The sequence below is a fragment of the Triticum aestivum genome, chromosome 7A (genome assembly GCF_018294505.1).
Source record: "Triticum aestivum cultivar Chinese Spring chromosome 7A, IWGSC CS RefSeq v2.1, whole genome shotgun sequence".
Taxonomy (NCBI): Eukaryota; Viridiplantae; Streptophyta; class Magnoliopsida; order Poales; family Poaceae; genus Triticum; species Triticum aestivum.
Genome location: NC_057812.1, coordinates 241,955,034 through 241,975,391, shown reverse-complemented (window position 1 = coordinate 241,975,391; position 20,358 = coordinate 241,955,034). Strand labels below are relative to the sequence as shown.

Sequence of the window (20,358 nt, the reverse complement as noted above, 5' to 3'; positions counted from 1 at the left end):
TGGGCACAACCCACCAGGGAGCGCCCCCCTCTCCTGGCGCACCCAGGTGGGTTGTCCCCACCTGGTGGCCCCGCATACCCTGAAACCGACGCTATAAAATCCTATTTTTCCAGAAAAAAATCAGGGAGAAAGAATAATTGCTATCCACGAGACGGAGCCGCCGTCGTCTCCTGTTCCTCATCGGGAGGCCAGATCTGGAGTCCGTTTGGGGCTCCGGAGAGGGGGGTCTTCGTTCTTTGTCATCACCAACCCTTCTCCATCGCCAATTCCATGATGCTCCCCACTGGGAGTGAGTAATTCCTTCGTAGGTTCACTGGTCGGTAAGGAGTTGGATGAGATTCATCATATAATCAAGTTAGTTTTGTTAGGACTTGATCCCTAGTATCCACTATGTTCTTAGATTGTTATTTCTATGACTTTGCTATGCTTAATGCTTGTCACTTTGGGCTCGGGTGCCATGATTTCAGATATGAACCATTTATGTTATCACCATTATATCCATGTTCTAGATCCGATCTTGCAAGTTATAGTCACCTACGACGTGTTATGATCCGGCAACCCCGGAGTGACAATAGTCGGGACCACTCCCGGTGATGACCGTAGTTTGAGGAGTTCATGTATTCACTATGTGTTAATGCTTTGTTCCGACTCTCTATTAAAAGCAGGCCTTAATATCCCTTAGTTTCCAATATGGACCCCGCTGCCACCGGAGGGTAGGACAAAAGATGCCATGCAAGTTCTTTCCATAAGCATGTATGACTATTTACGGAATACATGCCTACATTATATTGACGAACTGGAGCTAGTGTCATATCGCGCTAGGTTATAACTGTCTCATGATAAATATCATCCAACAAGTCACCGACCCAATGCCTACGAATTTATCTTGTATTGTTCTCGCTAAGTTACTACTGCTATCATCACTGTTACACTTGCTACCAAATTACTGCTATCACTGTTACCGGTACCGTTGCTGCTGCTACTCTACTATTATCAAAACTATCATACTACTTTGCTACTGATCACTTTGCTGCAGATAATTAGTCTCCAGGTGTGGTTGAATTGACAACTCAGCTGCTAATACCTTCAAATATTCTTTGGCTCCCCTTGTGTCGAATCTATAAATTTGGGTTGAATACTCTACCCTCGAAATCTATTGTGATCCCCTATACTTGTGGGTTATCAAAAGTTGACTGAGAACATAATTTGTTGGTTTCTAAGAGAGTTTTTGCTTTATACTTCAATAGTGTGATGAATTATCACTTATTCATGAGAAGTCTATGATAAGAGTTCTATGATAAAATTCTTATGTTTAAGTTCGTTGTTGTTATAATAATGAACATGATGCTTCTATGTCCGTATTTTGTTTTTATCGACACCTCTCTCTCTCTCTCTAAGCATGTGGACATGTTTTCGATTTTGGTTTTCGCTTGAGGACAAGCGAGGTCTAAGCTTGGGGGAGTTGATACGTCCATTTTGCATCATGTTTTCCTACTGTTATTTATGATATTTTTATCCATAATAATGCTTTTTGGAGTAATTCTAATGCCTTTTCTCTCATAATATGCAAGGTATACACAAAGAGGGAGAATTCCGGCAGCTGGAAATTTGGGCCTGGAAAAGCTACGTCAGGCTACCTATTCTGCACAACTCCAAACAAGTTGAAACTTCATGGGGAATTTTTATGGAATATATGAAGAATATTGGAGCAAATAAGTACCAGAGGGGGCCCACCGGGTGGGCACAACCCACCTGGGCGCGCCAGGGAGCCCAGGCGCGCCCTGGTGGGTTGTGCTCACCCAGGCCCACCTCCGGTGCCCATCTTCTGGTATATAAGTCATATTTACGTAGAAAAAATAAGGAGAGGACTTTCAGGACGGAGCACCGCCGTTTTGAGGCGGAACTTGGGCAGGAGCACTTTTGCCCTCCGGCGGAGCGATTCCGCCGGGGGAACTTCTCTCTCGGAAGGGGAAATCATCATCATCATCATCACCAACAACTCTCCCACCTTGGGAGGGCAATCTCCACCAACATCTTCAACAGCACCAGCTCATCTCAAACCCTAGTTCATCTCTTGTGTTCAATCTTGTTACCGGAACTATAGATTGGTGCTTGTGGGTGACTAGTAGTGTTGATTACATCTTGTAGTTGATTACTATATGGTTTATTTGGTGGAATATTATATGTTCAGATCCAATATGTTATTTAATACCCCTCTGATCTTGAGCATGATTATCGTTTGTGAGTAGTTACTTTTGTTCTTGAGGTCACAGAAGAAATCATGTTGCAAGTAATCATGTGAACTTGATATGTGTTCGATATTTTGATAGTATGTATGTTGTGATTCCCTTACTGGTGTCATGTGAATGTCGACTACATGACACTTCACCATATTTGGGCCTAAGGGAATGCATTGTGGAGTAGCAATTAGATGATGGGTAGCGAGAGTGACAGAAACTTAAACCCGGTTTATGCGCTATTCCGTAAGGGACCGATTAAATCCAAAAGTTTAATGTTATGATTAGAATTTATTCTTAATACTTTGCTCGTAGTTGCGGATACTTGGGGGAGGGTTAATCATAAGTAGGAGGTTTGTTCAAGTAAGAACAGCACCTAAGAACCGGTCCACCCACATATCAAATTATCAAAGTAGGGAACACAAATCAAACCAACATGGTGAAAGTGACTAGATGAAAATCCTGTGTACCCTCAAGAACGCTTTACTTATCATAAGAAACAGTTTTGGCCTGTCCTTTGCCTCAAAAGGATTGGGCTACCTTGCTGCACTTTTTCTACTATTATGTTACTTGCTCGTTACAAATTATCTTGCTATCAAACTACTCTGCTACTTACAATTCCCGCACTTGCACACATTACCTTGCTGGAAACCACTTGTCATTTGCTTCTGCTCCTTGTTGGGTTCGACACTCTTACTTATCGAAAAGAGCTACAATTGATCCCCTATACTTGTGGGTCATCAACATTCGATCACCAAATCACATAACTCATATAATACTATATCGTCAACGAATGTTAAGCATGCGGACCCTACGGGTTCGAGAACTATGTGGATATGACCGAGACACCTCTCCGGTCAATAACCAATAACGGAACCTGGATGCTCATATTGGTCCTACATATTCTACGAAGATCTTTATCAATTGAACCGTAATGACAACATACGCAATTCCCTTTGTCCATCGGTATGTTACTTGCCCGAGATTTGATCGTCGGTATCTTCATACCTACTTCAATCTCGTTACGGGCAAGTCTTTTTACTTATTCCGTAATACATCATCCTGCAACTAACTCATTAGTCACTTTGCTTGGAAGGCTTCTTATGATGTGTATTACCGAGAGGGCCCAGAGATACCTCTCCGATACTCGGAGTGACAAATCCTAATATCGATCTATGCCAACTCAACAAACACCTTCGAAGATACCTGTAGAACATCTTTATAATCATCCAGTTACGTTATGACGTTTGATAGCACACAGGGCATTCCTTCGGTATCCGAGAGTTGCATAATCTCATAGTCGAAGGAATATGTATTTGACATGAAGAAAGCAATAGCAATAAAACTGAACAATCAATATGCTATGCTAATGGATAGGTCTTGTCCATCACATCATTCTCCTAATGATGTGATCGTGTTCATCAAATGACAACACATGTCTACGGTTAGGAAACTTAACCATCTTTGATTAACGAGCTAGTCTAGTAGAGGCTTACTAGGGACACAGTGTTTTGTCTATGTATCCACACATGTATCAAGTTTCCGGTTAATACAATTCTAGCATGAATAATAAACATTTATCATGATATAAGAAAATATAAAATAACAACTTTATTATTGCCTCTAGGGCATATTTCCTTCAAGCGTATCAAAAGCTTTGGAGATGTCTAACTTAAGGAACACGCCGGCTTCCTTCCTTCCATGAATCTTCCTCGCAACTTGGCAAACAAGCAGAAAGTTGTCATGCAGATTTCGGTCAAGAATGAACACCGACTTGTTGGCAGCAACTACTTCCTTCATCCTCCTTCTGGCCCGGATAGCAAGCATCTTGGCGAAGATTTTCGCAGCACCGTGAGTTAAGCTGATGGGCCGGAAATCCCCCACTACTTCAGCATCCGGTTTCTTTGGGATCAACACAATATGGGCTTTGTTAAGCTTGGCAAATCCCCGGCCGTCACCAACGTATAACTTCATCAAGACAACAATGACATCCTATTTGATAATGGGCCAAGCACGCTAGTAGAAAGCACCAATGAATCCATCTGGCGCCGGGGCTCGATCAGGTGGCAGCTCCTTGACGGCGTTCCATATCTCGTCTTCGGTGAAAATACCATCCAACCCCTGCAGATCACAGCCCAGAATGTTCAAGAACTCCAAGTCCACTGTCTCCTCCCTGGCGTTGGCTGTGCCCAACAGCTCCTCATAGGCCGAGGTGAAAATTTCAGCCATGCGATCATGCTCAGTGGCAATCTCATCGTCCTTGAAGATGTAGTTTTTCGCTCACCTCCCATTCGCCGCCAATTGAAAGAGTTTGGTGTTGGCGTCACCTTTCTTCAACCATCTCAATCTAGACCTTTGTCTGGCTATCGTGCGCTCGAGGGAAGCCAATCCCAGAACATTCATCTTAAGCATTCCTCCGAGCTCAAGGATCTCACGTCCTGTGCACGATCAAGCTTGATCCATCGTCCTTTCTGACCTTGAAGATGTAGTTTTTCGCTCACCTCCCATTCGCCACCAATTGAAAGAGTTTGGTGTTGGCGTCACCTTCCTTCAACCACCTCAACCTAGACCTCTGTCTGGCTATCGTGCGCTCGAGGGAAGCCAATCCCAGAACATTCATCTCAAGCATTCCTCCGAGCTCAAGGGTCTCACGTCCTGTGCACGAGAAGCTTGAGGATCACGTAGTTTGCCACGGCAATCATCAGCTTAGTATTGCCAACTTTCCTTTACTCATTGTACTCTGAAACTGCAATCCTTCAGCCACATTTCATTTCACAGGTGGCTGTGTAGCACTACTAGAGACCAAGTTGTGATGACAAATTGGCAATATTGCCCGGCATGTCCTCAGCTGCCATTTATGCTCATGTGCTCAGCATCTGATAATAAACTCAGTGATGGCATTGGCACCTGACATTGCAAATGGCCTGGGGTTTGTATAACACATCCAACCAAACCACAGATGATAAAATAAAATAAAAACCAGCTTTCTCCCCAAGACCCGACGACAGTCCTCAGGGGATCGGTCAAACAAGAGAGCATTACATTAATCAACCGCAGATTCACATTAAAATACATCCGGTACTCTGTTAAGGAGGGCTACCCAACGAAATCAGACCAGAAAATTGGTCAATAGTACAGCAATGAGAAGAAAAATAAAAACACAATCCCGCGACAAGCACATGAAAAGCTCTCACGACAATAGTACATGAAAATAGAAAAATACGAGAACCGGGAAGGAAGGTCAGGTCAGGCTTGCGTCAAACAAGCTGAGCGCTACAAATGCCTTCCTCCTTTTAACCCTATATACTAGTTGTAGTACATGAGCTGCTGCGCCGACGTCTGGTTCGGGTAGCCGTCGTACAGGGCCTGGGAGCCAGCAGCAAGTAGCCCTGCGGATACCTGGCCTGCGAGGCCGTGCTGGCCAGCAATCTGCCCTGCCGCCGCCTGGCTCAAGGCAAGCTGCCTCTGATAGGCTAGAAGTTCGGCTGCTGTGAAGCCTTGCGGCACACCAGCCATTGCTACGGGTTGATATGAAGCAATCGGGGGCGGCAGCGGCTTAGAAGATGTCCCGGGCGGGGTTGGTTTGTTGCCCCATGAGCACTACAAGGTAACACAGGAACAGATGATGAAATTGCATGAACAATTGTGTCAAGAATAAAGAGGGCACAAAAGCAAAATAAATAATTGCTCTGGAGGTTACCTTGATTGGTTTGCCGCGAACAACCAATCCATTGGCCATCTGAATAGCTAACGCTGCTTCACCATGGGTACTGTACCTTATAAATCCAAACCCTTTTTCCTGTTGAACACGAACCTCCTCAATAGCCCCGACCCCTAAGTTGTAGAAATGGCGGTGAAGCTCATCCCGATTAACCTGACCAGTTAAGGAAAAGGATAAATTAAAGGTCAGCCTATCCTAAAATTTTCAGCTGACAAGAAAAAACCAGAGAAGTAACTCCATAAATGACATGGGAAGGAAACGGCGCTAGCAGAAACTTGTTTTTACTGTTTTACCTCATGTCCAAGGTTGCCAACGTAAACCGTTGTGAAATCAGGGTTGTTCTCTGGATTTTCTTTGCTTCCTGTATCCTGATTTGCCTCCATTGCTACAGAAGAGAGATGGACAGAGGCAAAATCAGCAGCTATTTTACTGGCTAAAATCATTATTATTCAAAACACGGCCAGGTGATTCCTTTCATAACATTCGTTGAGCTTAACATGAGAACAAATCTACCGTTGAACTAAAAATACTTGTCATTATAGACACCTGACCTGCATTACTGGAACCACCATTTGTTAGTACAACTGCATTATGATTGTCCGTTTCTTGTTTCTCTTCTGCGTTGGTCTTTGTTGCCCAGTTGCACCTTATTTGTCTACTGCCAAGCCATTTACCTGTTGCAAACATTAGTTTGCAAGACTTAGACGGGTCGAATATCAAAATATCAGTAGAAAATAGAAAGAAAAATGTAATCAGCTGTAAGTTCCAACACTGGCATACCAGTCATTTCAGTTATAGCAGTTTCAGCTTCCTGCACCAAGAAACAACATAGTATTGGGTGACACACTGATAGAGGTAAAACACTAGGGTCTAGCTTGAAATTGTAAGTGTAGGACTGATCAAAATACCAGTCTCCATTTCTCAAAGAAGTTAGATATGCTCTAGTGAGTTTACTTTTTTTTTTTGACATGCTGGAGAGTTTAGTTGTTACTAAAGGAAGCTTCATTCAGTCATCAAACATCATGTTCATCTTAGACTAAATGCAAAATTGGTACTACAGTTTGAATTTTGATTGGGTGATGCAAGGAGACAGGCAAATTTCAAATTTTCAATACCAGAGAAATAATTTGATTAATAGGAAAAAAATGTAACATATAAAAATGGTTTGCTAAACATGAGAACTAAACAAGAAATATACTCCATCAGTATCAAATAGCTCAAACACCAGACTATTAGGTAGTAGATATTAAGGTGGGTATTAGACTCATGCGATCAAAATGGTAAGACTACTGGAAAATGCAAAAGAGAAATGGTCTTAGTTGTTCATGCCTGCTGATTACGGAAGGAGACAAAGCCATAACCTCTGGAGCGTCCAGTTTTATTATCCCACATGACTCGAGCATCACTGATCATAAATGGCAGGCATGAACAACTGAAAAGCTGCAGCGAAACAGTAGTAGAAATAAAGGGGAACTAAAAACTTACGAGCAAGAAGGATATGCTGAGAAACAGGCATAAAGAGTTGCATCATTCACTTCAGAACTTAAATCACCAACAAAAATATGGAAATGCCCTGGAATAATTCAATGGGCACGGTTAACCAAACAAAGGTTAATTAGAAAAGGAAAACAAGACACGAGAAGGTTTAAAGTATCTCACCAGATGTATCCTCCCTTTGTGTACTTGCATACGCCCAGTTCACCTTGATTGCTTGACCGTATCTGGGCGAAATAATTCAAAATGAACAGCATTAGAAGTTGATTCGGGACTCCAGAATCTTTGTTGCTGAAATTAGTTAAATATACCAGAACTTACATGTGACGCCCATGAAGGGTCATTATTGCAAGAGCTGCTGACCTCCGATCATAGTAGTCAACAAACCCAAAGGAAGACTGCAGAGAACAAGAGATAATCCTTGTCAAACAGATGAAAATTGACTGACAACAGTGGGCTTTTTGCCTATTTAGCAACATGTTCAGTAGCATACCAAAAGAACCAGTATATATTTTCAAGAAAATACAAAGGCATTGTGTCTTGATGCATTCACAGAAAAGTAATTATATGTACAAGCCTAGGCAAATTTCCCTACACACACTACAAGGATAAATTGTACTCCCTCCGATCCGGATTAATTTACACAGCCTCTATACAACATTGTATAGAGGTTGTGTCAATTAATTCGAGTTGGAGTGATGAATAAGCATGTTCACCGTAGCGCTGGGCATAAAAACCGACAAACCGAACGCCGAACCGATACCTATACCAAATAAATCGAAATTTCGTTTTTTATCCTTGGTGCAAGAAAATTCAGTTTTTGCATTCACTAACCATATTAAGTTCGGCCTTCAGTATACATATCGGTAAAACCGAGAAATACCGAACTATACACGAGAAAGCCTGAACAAACGACCGAAGCTTTGGGACACGTCGCTGACTCGTTCGCATGTGACCACTAGTCGCTCCCATGACCAATGGGTCCAAGGCCCAAGCCCAATAATGTGTAGTTCTCTGTGAGCTAGCTGAGCGTGAAACGCTGCAGTCGATGCTGGCAAACTGGCAGGTCGTAGCCTCTCTTTTAGTCCCACCTTGCCTGGCTAAGTGGGAAGGGAGTAGATAGCTCAGCTATATAAGAGGGCTGGGAGATAACGCTACGTTACAAATCCAAAGAGAAGTATTATTCGGTTAAACTGAAAACCGAACCGAAATTCCCGGTTAACCGAATTTTCAGTTTCATGTTCCAGGTAGCTATTTTTGGTTAGCATTCTCATTAACCGAATTAAAAATTAAATCAAACGGTACTAACCGAATTTTCGGTTTCTACCGAACACCCAGGCCTGGTTCACGGCAAGTAGGGTACAGGGCAGCAATGGGCTAAAACGTTAAAAATGTTGGGATGTCAAGACATCGGCGTTCTCTAATTCTTTATCAAACCTATGGTTCAGTACAAGAGGTGCATGAACAAAATCCATCAAGGTAATTGGAAGGCGAAATCCCTTTAAAGCAATGAATTTTCATGTGATTTTGCTAGTATAATTGCACATTACAGGTGTAGAAGTGCACCTTTTCTTTCCGGATGAGCTTGCATCTTTCCACAGGACCAGAGCCCTGGAAAACTTCAATCAGAAGGCTCTCAGTGACATTAGGGTGTACGTTTCCTACATACCTAGTTGTCACGACATCACAAATCAGATCAGAGTCAGAAAACAATCGATAAAAAAATCAAGATAGATAGCATGCAGCCATATTTAATGATGATTTAATAATAACTAAACAATAAAATAAATTAGCAACAGATTCAATGGTAAATTATGCTGATCTAAATTTTACCATGGGTTGTTATGATATTCATTTGAAAAATTCATCTTAGAATTCCACATTGATTTTAAAATTAAACCACGATTTGCATGACTAAAGGGAAAAGAACTAAGCTAAAAATCATATGGAGGTGAAAACACGAAAGAACACCGAAAGCACTCACACACTGCGACATGTGGATGGATCAAACCCAGGTGGGAGATTGCCATTTGAAACAGGCTCCATCTGCAAAATGTAAAAATAAAAAAAATAAAAAGAAGATACATGCTGATGCCGAAACTAGTTGAGGAGCAAAGAGAAATAAATAACATATAAAAGATGATAAAATTAAAATCAATGTAATAGGAACAAAATCCCAGTTCTCCAAAGTCGTGTTTTATGCCATTATAATAATGACTCAAATGTTGTGTTACATCCAAACATCTCTCTCTCACACACCCTATGTTTCAACTGTCTGCTAGACCTATGTGCTGTGCATATGCACCATTGATCTCACATCGATTTAACAACCCGTGAGCAACAATCAATGTATCATGAATAGGCCAATGCAATTGACAAGATTTGTACAGATGGTGACAGCAGTAGCCCTTGCTCTTAAGAGTACAAGAGACACAGAAAGCAATTTTAATTTAAAACATGGCGTTCATTGTGTTGCAAAAATCATGACTCAAAGCATACAACAATTTTCAAGGTTCATACCAAGATCGACATGCAATACAGCTATCACACGTGCATACAAATAACCGATGTGAAGCATATCCTGAACAGATAACGAGGCAAGGAGCATATGAAAACAAAAACAAGTAAATGTAATTGCCTCGCATCTACCCAGCCAATGTGCTTCGAATACCAATAACAATGGAGCAATGTTCCAACCAACCGGAGCACAACAAGACATGCGCCACCATGCAAATGCAACACAGATGGAAATAGCAGCTGCTCCATTCCACGGAAGAAACTTCAGCTATCAAGCCAAAAGTCGCTAAAGAACAACATACACCTACCCCCAACAACTTCAGGGAAAAGGGGGGGAACGCACCACCAAGCAAACAACAATCTTCCGCGCTCACAGACAGATCGGCGTGCATTGCTGCGCCCGAATGCACGAGTAAACAAATAGATCAGGAACCGAGGAAATAGAGGGCGACCTGAGTCATGGCCGCGGCGGCGGCGGCGGCGAGGACACCGGACTGATACTGCTGCTGCTGCAGCGCCTGCTGCATCAGGAGAGCCTGCTGCTGTTGCTGCTGCTGCTGCCGGAGCCTCTGCTGCTGCTGCTGTTGCTGCTGGCTCGCGCCGGCGCCATTCATCTCCTCTGACTCCGACCAGATCGAAACACCGGGGGACCGAGGGCCCGCGCGAACCGATCGACGGATCGGCGGATTGGATCCAACAGATCAATAGATTTGGTGGCGAATTTCTCGCGGCGGATCGAGCAGGGGAACGGAGGAAGAGGAGGTGAGATTTTTCCTCGTATTTTCTCTCGCTCGCTCGCTCGCTCTCTCTCTCCTCTTTTTTCTCCCTCTGTTTTCTCCTCGTCGGACTCCAATGGAGATTAGGGAGGGTGGAGGGGTAGTACGGGGATTTTGCCTATCCGGGGGAGATGACGTGGAGTTTTCTGTGTGGCTCCCCAATCCCATGGCTCAGTGACAGGTGGACCCGGTGATCCTGCCTCCAACTGTGCTTGCTAGGATTTGGGTCGGTTTTTCAAATATAAACAGGGATATGATCATATGATAATGGTTGTTGTGTCTGTTTTGTGAAACGGATCGGATAGTGCTTTTTTTAACAATGTACAACGCAAGCGTTCATATACACGTGCATACACTCATCTCTATGAACGTACACCTGCACACTTTATCCCTATGAGCATTTCTGAAAGACTGAGTCGATATATCATCTTGAAATTTACGAAGTCACCGTAGGCATCCCGTCGTCGACGGGAACGTCGATACCACAGTCGTTCTAACCATCCAATTACAGGTTGGTTCGCGATCGGAGAGTGCTCTTATTATTTCCATTTCCATATTTTCAAAATGAATACGGATGTGAATATGGGTGTTATCAGATACGAATGTCGATCGGGTGCTACTCGAATACGGATACATATCAGATGTTTAATCGATTCGGAACGGATACGAATAATAGCGACATGTTGCTTAAGAAAATTAGTCGATAGCTATTTGACATGAAATAATCAACCTAAGACATGCAATAAGTCAAGGGTAATATATTTATGATCAATACCACTATAATGCATAATAATTTCTAAGTATAATCATAAAAAGGGTACAATTTGACCACTTATTTGGCTTTTATGTTGATAATTGACATACTGGGGCTTGAATTTTGAAAGTTACCTCCCATACTCTGATTCGGACATGGATATATCTATTTCCATATGCATCTTTGTGTCAAAATCTCACACCATATTTATTTTTAATCCTTCAAATAAATTCATATGCAGATAATTTTCATTTCCATTTTAGTTCGGATGTGGATGTTTCGGATACAAATAGGCATTTTCTCGAATACAAATATACGATATTTTGGATTATCCACTAGCAGATTCCAACCCCCCCTAGTTTTGCCCAAATATCATGCATAATTTGGGCTCTCGCATCATATGTTGAAATTTTCATAAAAGAACATCACATGTTGAGAACTTGAGATTTGTACTATATAGAATTACCCTGGTTTCACTATAGGTTGATCAAATGTGGTGTTATGGGTCCATTTGTCATGCATGATTTAAAAGGATTTTACTCCCTCCGATCCGAATTAATTGACGCAACCTCTATATACAACAGGGTTGAACAAATAATGTGCTTCTTACAATAAATTAGTTGCAGAAGTAATAAGTAATGTGTATTGTAGATATATACTGAAGTTAATTTTCTCATGGAACCAATGAAAGCTTATGGGAGAATAGTTGAGATTGTGGTGTAGGAAGTTATCACTACTAGGAGAAAGCCTACTAGCAGCGCTGAAAATACCTACAGCGGTAGCGTTGGGTCCAGCGCTACTGTTAACGCGCTACAGCTAAGTTGTAGCAGCAGCGCTGCTCGGACCAGCGCTACTGATAAGTATGGTTAGCAGTAGAGTTGCTCCAACTAGCGCTCCAGCTAATTATCTGTAGCGTTGCACTATAGCAAATGTTGTTGCTAAACCAGCGTTGTCGCTAGACGCCTACCAGCGCTACTGCTAATATTGTTGCTTTTATATTTTTATTTTCCCTCTACGTATTTGTGATATATTTGTGCATGCTCTATATAGTAGTTTCAGCATAGCATAACAAACATACATTATTCTCATCATATCATACACATAGAGTAGTCTCGTCACACCATCATCATCATCATCATCCAGCACAAATATCATCACATCTTGAAAATAGCAATACACAAGTCATGTCATGTCTCGAATAAATGCAACTGCATGGTCATGGCACACACACAAGTTTCATCATCTCTATCTAAACCATGAAGTAGAAGAGAAGAGCGATCAACATGAGCAAGAGCGCGACTATGTAGTACTTCTTGAGGCACCGGTTTCGATCCCTCTCTTGCCGGAGCGTCCGCCTCAAGTAACTATTTTCCGCTTCGGCTCTATTATCGAACCCTCTGTGGCTAGCGCCCGGGTACCTGTCCACCTGGGCCTGAGCGTCTGGCCAGTGGTCGTACACTCCTGAAACCCTCCCAACGAATACGACGTAGCAGTCCTTCGCCATCTATGATCTATGTACCTGCATCGTCCGTTAATGAATTCAACGATAATATGCAACATAATGTACTTAAAAAACACAAAGAGGCATAATTAGCAAAATACAAGCAACCTATAGTAAACATAAATAACGAAGTTCCTCATACCCAAACTAATTAATTAGAGCAATCTACGCTAGTTCAGGAGGATGGTTTAATTACATCACAGAGTTTCGCCGTGCATAAATTCAAAGTTTTACCATAGAAAGACAGTAGTGACACATTGCCATCGACAATCAGTCCTCCATGTCGGCGGTCCAATCTTCATAGTCAGGGAGAAAGCAACCAAGCTTATTGAAAGGCTTTAGGTCCAGACGCTGAGCGAGTAGCAGTGCTCGGACATCATCCCGCATGATTGGCCCATGGTAGAACATCCCTGTTAGTTTGAGGACATCCTTCATGATCACTTGGGCAAGTTCACACTGTGCGTGATAAAACTCAGCTCGGATTTGATGATCCGGTGTCCTTACTATGCTTGTGGCCCAGTTGACAATCTTGGCATCGTTGGAAGTAGTTGAGATGCGAAGGCGTTGGTTATCCCTTCTGTACTCGATCAAGTGATGCATGAGGTAGAAACCATCAGCCTTATTGGTGTACGGTTGTTGGATGCAGCAGACGTTAGTATTATGGCCGAAACACATCCCATTCTTCCTGTACTTTTTCACCTTGATATATCCACCAGACAGGCTGAAGGTTAACAAGGCACTATCGAGAACACTCTTTATGTGCGTGTAATCATTTTTCTTAATGTTCTTCGATGAGTCCAAGTACATAGCATGGGAGTATTCTGGGTACAGACAGATGAGGACGGCGCCCCCCCCTCGCTGCGCAAAATAAGTACACCTCAAATTAGCCTCCATGCTTGCAAAGGAATGATTAAAACTTATGAAAGGATATCCGTGGATGACTTACGCAGGATGATAAGGCAGGATAATTGTTTCCTTGTCCTTATTAGCGATCATGAACTCGCCGATGTACTTGCTCACATAGTCACGGTGCTCTTTGCGGACTGCCAAGGAGCTTTCGTGCATATAGTACGGGTCCGTGAGGCGGATATATTTTATGTTCTCACGCCTGATGATGTAGTTGAGATATAGCGCATACATGCGGATGAACTGGAAATCCAGCTTGGTCATGTGGAACATGTCGTAGATGTAGTCAAATCGCAGGATAAACTTATCCGCGGGTCATCTCTCGATGTACAACTTCTCGCCCGGCACCTAAGCTGCATAAAGTGGGTATCCTGGTTTTTCTGAGATGAGAAGGCTTTTCTCTCTGGCCAGCACATCTTCATGAAGTCTCCTTAGATCATTGTTCAGTATGTGCTCTAGCGCTTTTGAAGGTAGGATCGGGTGGCCAGCGGCATGGAAACGCCCCCACCTTCGACAGGTATTTTGTCTACCTCCCGAGGCTTCAGAGGCGGTTGGTTGCTTGAAGCAGATCTAGCGCCTTTAGGGACTTTCTTGTCCGGTCTCCTCCTTTGGTTCTTGGCGGGTGGCGGTAGTGAGCCCACCATACCTTCCCTAACCACCACCCAAGTGTCGTCAGGCTAATCAGTGGACGACCCTCGGATTGTTGCTGGGTAGAGGCGGCATCTTGCTACCTCTTTTAGCACTGCGTTGGTTTTCCCCGAAGAGGAAGGGATGATGCAACAAAGCAACGTAAGTATTTCCCTCAGTTTTTGAGAACCAATGTATCAATCCAGTAGGAGGCTATGCGCGAGTCCCTCGCACCTACACAAAACAAATAAATCCTTGCAACCAACGCAAATAGGGGTTGTCAATCCCTATAGGGCCACTCACGAGAGTGAGATCTGATAGATATGATAAAATAATTTTTTTGGTATTTTTATGATAAAGATGCAAAGTAAAATAAAGGCAAAGTAAATAACTAAGTAGTAGGAGATTGATATGATAAAGATAGACCCGGGGGCCATAGGTTTCACTAGTGGCTTCTCTCGAGAGCATAAGTATTCTACGATGGGTGAACAAATTACTGTTGAGCAATTGACAGAATGAGCATAGTTATGAGAATATCTAGGTATGATCATGTATATAGGCATCACGTCCGAGACAAGTAGACCGACTCCTGCCTGCATCTACTACTATTACTCCTCTCATCAACCGCTATCCAGCATGCATCTAGAGTATTAAGTAAAAATAGAGTAACGCCTTAAGCAAGATGACATGATGTAGAGGGATAGAATCATGCAATATGAAGAAAACCCCATCTTGTTATCCTCGATGGCAACAATACAATACGTGTCTTGCCGCCCTTACTGTCACCGGGAAAGGACACCGCAAGATTGAACCCAAAGCTAAGCACTTCTCCCATTGCAAGAAAGATCAATCTAGTAGGCCAAACCAAACTGATAATTCGAAGAGACTTGCAAAGATAACCAATCATACATAAAAGAATTCAGAGAAGATTCAAATATTATTCATAGATAGACTTGATCATAAACCCGCAATTCATCGATCTCAACAAACACACCGCAAAAAGAAGATTACATCGAATAGATCTCCACAAGAGAGGGGAGAACATTGTATTGAGATCCAAAAAGAGAGAAGAAGCCATCTAGCTACTAACTATGGACCCGTAGGTCTGAGGTAAACTACTCACACTTCATCGGAGAGGCTATGGTGTTGATGTAGAAGCCCTCCGTGATCGATGCCCCCTCCGGCGGAGCTCCGGAACAGACCCCAAGATGGGATCTCATGGATACAGAAAGTTACGGCGGTGGAATTAGGGGTTTGGCTCCGTTTCTGATCGTTTGGGGATACGTGGGTATATATAGGAGGAAGAAGTACGTCGGTGGAGCAACAGGGGGCCCACGAGGGTGGATGGCGCGCCTGGGGGGTAGGCGCACCCCCTACCTCATGGCCTCCTGTTACGTGTCTTGACATAGGGTCCAAGTCTCCTGAGTTGTATTCGGTGAGAAAATCACGTTCTCGAAGGTTTCATTCCGTTTGATATTCCTTTTCTTCGAAACCCTAAAACAGGCAAAAAACAACAATTCTGGGCTGGCCTCCGGTTAATAGGTTAGTTCCAAAAATAATATAAAAGTGGATAATAAAGCCCAATAATGTCCAAAACAGTAGATAATATAGTATGGAGCAATCAAAAATTATAGATACATTGGAGACGTATCAAGCATCCCCAAGCTTAATTCCTACTCGTCCTCGAGTAGGTAAATGATAAAAACAGAATTTTTGATGCGGAGTACTACTTGGCATAATTTTAATGTAATTCTTCTTAATTGTGGTATAAATATTCAGATCCGAAAGATTCAAGACAAAAGTTCATATTGATATAAAACTAATAATACTTCAAGCATACTAACAAAGCAATTATGTCTTCTCAAAATAACATGGCTAAAGAAAGTTATCCCTACAAAATCATATAGTCTGGCTATGCTCTATCTTCACCACACAAAATATTTAAATCATGCACAACCCCGATGACAAGCCAAGCAATTGTTTCATACTTTTGACATTCTCAAACTTTTTCAATCTTCACGCAATACATGAGCGTGAGCCATGGACATAGCACTATAGGTGGAATAGAGTGGTGGTTGTGGAGAAGACAAAAAGGGAGAAGATAGTCTCACATCAACTAGGCGTATCAACGGGCTATGGAGATGCCCATCAATAGATATCAATGTGAGTGTGTAGGGATTGCCATGCAACGGATGCACTAGAGCTATAAGTATATGAAAGCTCAAAAAGAAACTAAGTGGGTGTGCATCCAACTTGCTTGCTCATGAAGACCTAGGGCAATTTGAGGAAGCCCGTCATTGGAATATAAAAGCCAAGTTCTATAATGAAAAATTCCCACTAGTATATGAAAGTGATAACATGAGAGACTCTCTATCATGAAGATCATGGTGCTACTTTGAAGCACAAGTATGGTAAAAGGATAGTAACATTGTCCCTTCTCTCTTTTTCTCTCATTTTTTTATTTTTTTATTTGGGCCTTTTCTCTTTTTTTATGGCCTCTTTTCTTTCTCTTTTTTTATTTGGGCTTCTTTGGCCTCTTTTATTTATTTTTCCTCCGGAGCCTCATCCCGACTTGTGGGGGAATCATAGTATCCATCATCCTTTCCTCACTGGGACAATGCTCTAATAATGATGATCATCACACTTTTATTCTTCTTACAACTCAACAATTACAACTCAATACTTAGAACAAAATATGACTCTATATGAATGCCTCCGGCGGTGTACCGGGATATGCAATATGACAATGATGGAGTGTATCATAATAAACGGAACGGTGGAAAGTTGCATGGCAATATATCTCGAAATGGCTATGGAAATGCCATAATAGGTAGGTATGGTGGCTGTTTTGAGAAAGGTATATGGTGGGTGTATGATACCGGCGAAAGGTGCACAGTATTAGAGAGGCTAGCAAAGGTGGAAGGGTGAGAGTGCGTATAATCCATGGACTCAACATTAGTCATAAAGAACTCATATACTTATTGCAAAAATCTACAAGTTATCAAAGCAAAGTATTACGTGCATGCTCCTAGGGGGATAGATTGGTAAGAAAAGACCATCGCTCGTCCCCGACCCCCACTCATAAGGAAGGCAATCAAAAAAATAAATCATGCTCCGACTTCATCACATAACGGTTCACCATACGTGCATGCTAATCACAAGCTTCAACACAAGTATTTCTCAAATTCACAACTACTCAACTAGCACAACTTTAATATCACCATCTTTATATCTCAAAACAATTGTCAAGTATCAAACTTATCATAGTATTCAACACACTCATAAGAGAGTTTTATTATTAATCCTGCATACCAAGCATATTAGGATTTTAAGAAAATTACCATGCTATTAAGACTCTCAAAATAATCTAAGTGAATCATGAGAGATCACTAGTTCCTATAAAACAAATCCACCACCATGCTCTAAAAGATATAAGTGAAGTACTAGAGCAAAATTATATAACTCAAAAGATATAAGCAAAGCACATAGAGTATTCTAACAATTTCCAAATCATGTATGGCTCTCTAAAAAGATGTGTACAGCAAGGATGATTGTGGTAAACTAAAAAGCAAAGACTCAAATCATACAAGACGCTCCAAGCAAAACACATATCATGTGGTAAATAAAAATATAGCTCCAAGTAAAGTTATCGATAGAAGTAGACGAAAGAGGGGATGCCTTCCGGGGCATCCCCAAGCTTTGGCTTTTAGGTGTCCTTAGATTATCTTGGGGGTGCCATGGGCATCCCCGAGCTTAGGATCTTGCCACTCCTTGTTCCATAATCCATCAAATCTTTACCCAAAACTTGAAAACTTCACAACACAAAACTTAAACTAGAAAATCTCGTGAGCTCCGTTAGTGAAAGAAAACAAAAGACCACTTCAAGGTACTGTAATGAACTCATTCTTTATTTATATGGGTGTTATACCTACTGTATTCCAACTTATCTATGGTTTATAAACTATTTTACTAGCCATAGATTCATCTAAATAGGCAAACAACACACGAAAAACAGAATCTGTCAAAAACAGAACAGTCTGTAGTAATCTGTAGCTATCGCAAGATCTGGAACCCCAAAAATTCTAAAATAAACTGATGGACGTGAGGAATTTATCTATTAATCATCTGCAAAAATAATTAACTAAATAGCACTTTCCAAATAAAAATGGCGGTAGTTCTCGTGAGCGCTAAAGTTTCTGTTTTTTACAGCAAGTTCAACAAGACTTTCTCCAAGTCTTCCCAACGGTTCTACTTGGCACAAACACTAATTAAACACAAAAAACACAACCAAAATAGAGGCTAGATGATTTATTTATTACTAAACAGGAGAAAAAGCAAGGAATAAAAATAAAATTGGGTTGCCTCCCAACAAGCGCTATCGTTTAACGCCCCTAGCTAGGCATAACAAGCAAGAATAGATATAGGTATTGCCATCTTTGGTAGGCAATCCATAAGTGGCTCTCATAATAGATTCATAAGGTAATTTAATTTTCTTTCTAGGAAAGTGTTGCATGCCTTTCCTTAATGGAAATTGGAATCTAATATTTCCTTCCTTCATATCAATAATTGCACCAATCGTTCTAAGGAAAGGTCTACCAAGAATAATAGGACATGAAGGATTGCAATATATGTCAAGAACAATAAAATCTACGGGCACATAATTCCTATTTGCAACAATAATAACATCATTAATTCTTCCCGTAGGTTTCTTAATAGAGGAATCCGCAAGGTGCAAGTTTAGAGAGCAATCATCAAAATCACGGAAACCTAACAAATCACACAAAGTCTTTGGAATCGTGGAAACACTAGCACCCAAATCACATAAAGCATAGCATTCATGATATTTAATTTTAATTTTAATAGTTGGTTCCCACTCATCATAAAGTTTTCTAGGGATAGAAACTTCCAATTCAAGTTTTTCTTCATAAGATTGCATCAAGGCATCAACGATATGTTTAGTAAACGCTTTATTTTGACTATAAGCGCGAGGAGAATTTAGCACGGATTGCAACAAGGAAATACAATCAATCAAAGAGCAATTTTCATAGTTAAATTCCTTGAAATCCATAATAGTGGGTTTAGCAACATCTAGGGTTTTAATTTCTTGAATCCCACTTTTATCAAATTTAGCATCAAGATCAAAAGATTCAGAATTCTTGGAACGCCTTCTAGGTAAAGGTGGATCATATTCAGTCCCATCATTATCAAGATTCATATTGCAAAACAAAGATTTAATAGGGGACACATCAATAACTTTTAGATCTTCATCATTATTTTCATAGGAACTAGAAGAACACGCTCTTATAAAGGCATCTTTCTTAGCACGCATCCTAGCGGTTCTTTATTTGCACTCATCAATGGAAATTCTCATGGCTTTGAGAGACTCATTGATATCATGCTTAGATGGAATAGATCTAAGTTTCAAAGAATCAACATCAAGAGAAATTCTATCAACGTTCCTAACCAAATCATCAATATTAAGCAATTTTTCTTCAATCATAGCATTAAAATTCTTTTGCGAAGTAATAAATTCTTTAATATTAGATTCAAAATCAGAGGGCATCTTATTATAATTTCCATAAGAATTGTTGTAGGAATTACCATAATTATTAGAGGGATTACTAGGATAAGGCCTAGGATTAAAATTTCCTCTATACACATTGTTACCAAAATTGTTCCTAGCAACAAAATTCACATCCATAGATTCATTATTATTCTCAATCAAAGTAGACAAGGGCATATTATTAGGATCAGAAGAAACACTCTTATTAGCAAATAATTTCATAAGTTCATCCATCTTCCCACTCAAAACATTAATTTCTTCT

General features: G+C 41.3%; 1 protein-coding gene across 1 annotated transcript; it reads right to left on the bottom strand.

The window, feature by feature from the left end:
• Window positions 1–5,253: 5,253 nt before the first annotated feature.
• LOC123151447 (RNA-binding protein 208) lies at window positions 5,254–10,825 on the bottom strand. The gene is made up of 12 exons (XM_044571158.1): window positions 10,422–10,825; window positions 9,437–9,498; window positions 9,019–9,121; window positions 7,774–7,850; window positions 7,618–7,679; window positions 7,444–7,531; window positions 7,288–7,363; window positions 6,739–6,769; window positions 6,510–6,632; window positions 6,252–6,343; window positions 5,938–6,111; window positions 5,254–5,837 (listed from the first exon to the last, which is right to left on the bottom strand). Exons 1-12 carry the CDS (start codon window positions 10,581–10,583, stop codon window positions 5,544–5,546), a joined length of 1,344 nt encoding a protein of 447 aa, XP_044427093.1. The 5' UTR covers window positions 10,584–10,825; the 3' UTR covers window positions 5,254–5,543.
• Window positions 10,826–20,358: the final 9,533 nt, after the last annotated feature.

Coding starts and splice junctions, on each gene's coding strand:
- LOC123151447 (XM_044571158.1), bottom strand. CDS start 10,583: ATGAATGGCGCCGGCGCGAGCCAGCAGCAACAGCAGCAGCAGCAGAGG. Junction 7,532..7,617: donor ACAAAGGGAGGATACATCTG/GTGAGATACTTT, acceptor GAATTATTCCAG/GGCATTTCCATATTTTTGTT. Junction 6,344..6,509: donor TGGTGGTTCCAGTAATGCAG/GTCAGGTGTCTA, acceptor TCTCTTCTGTAG/CAATGGAGGCAAATCAGGAT.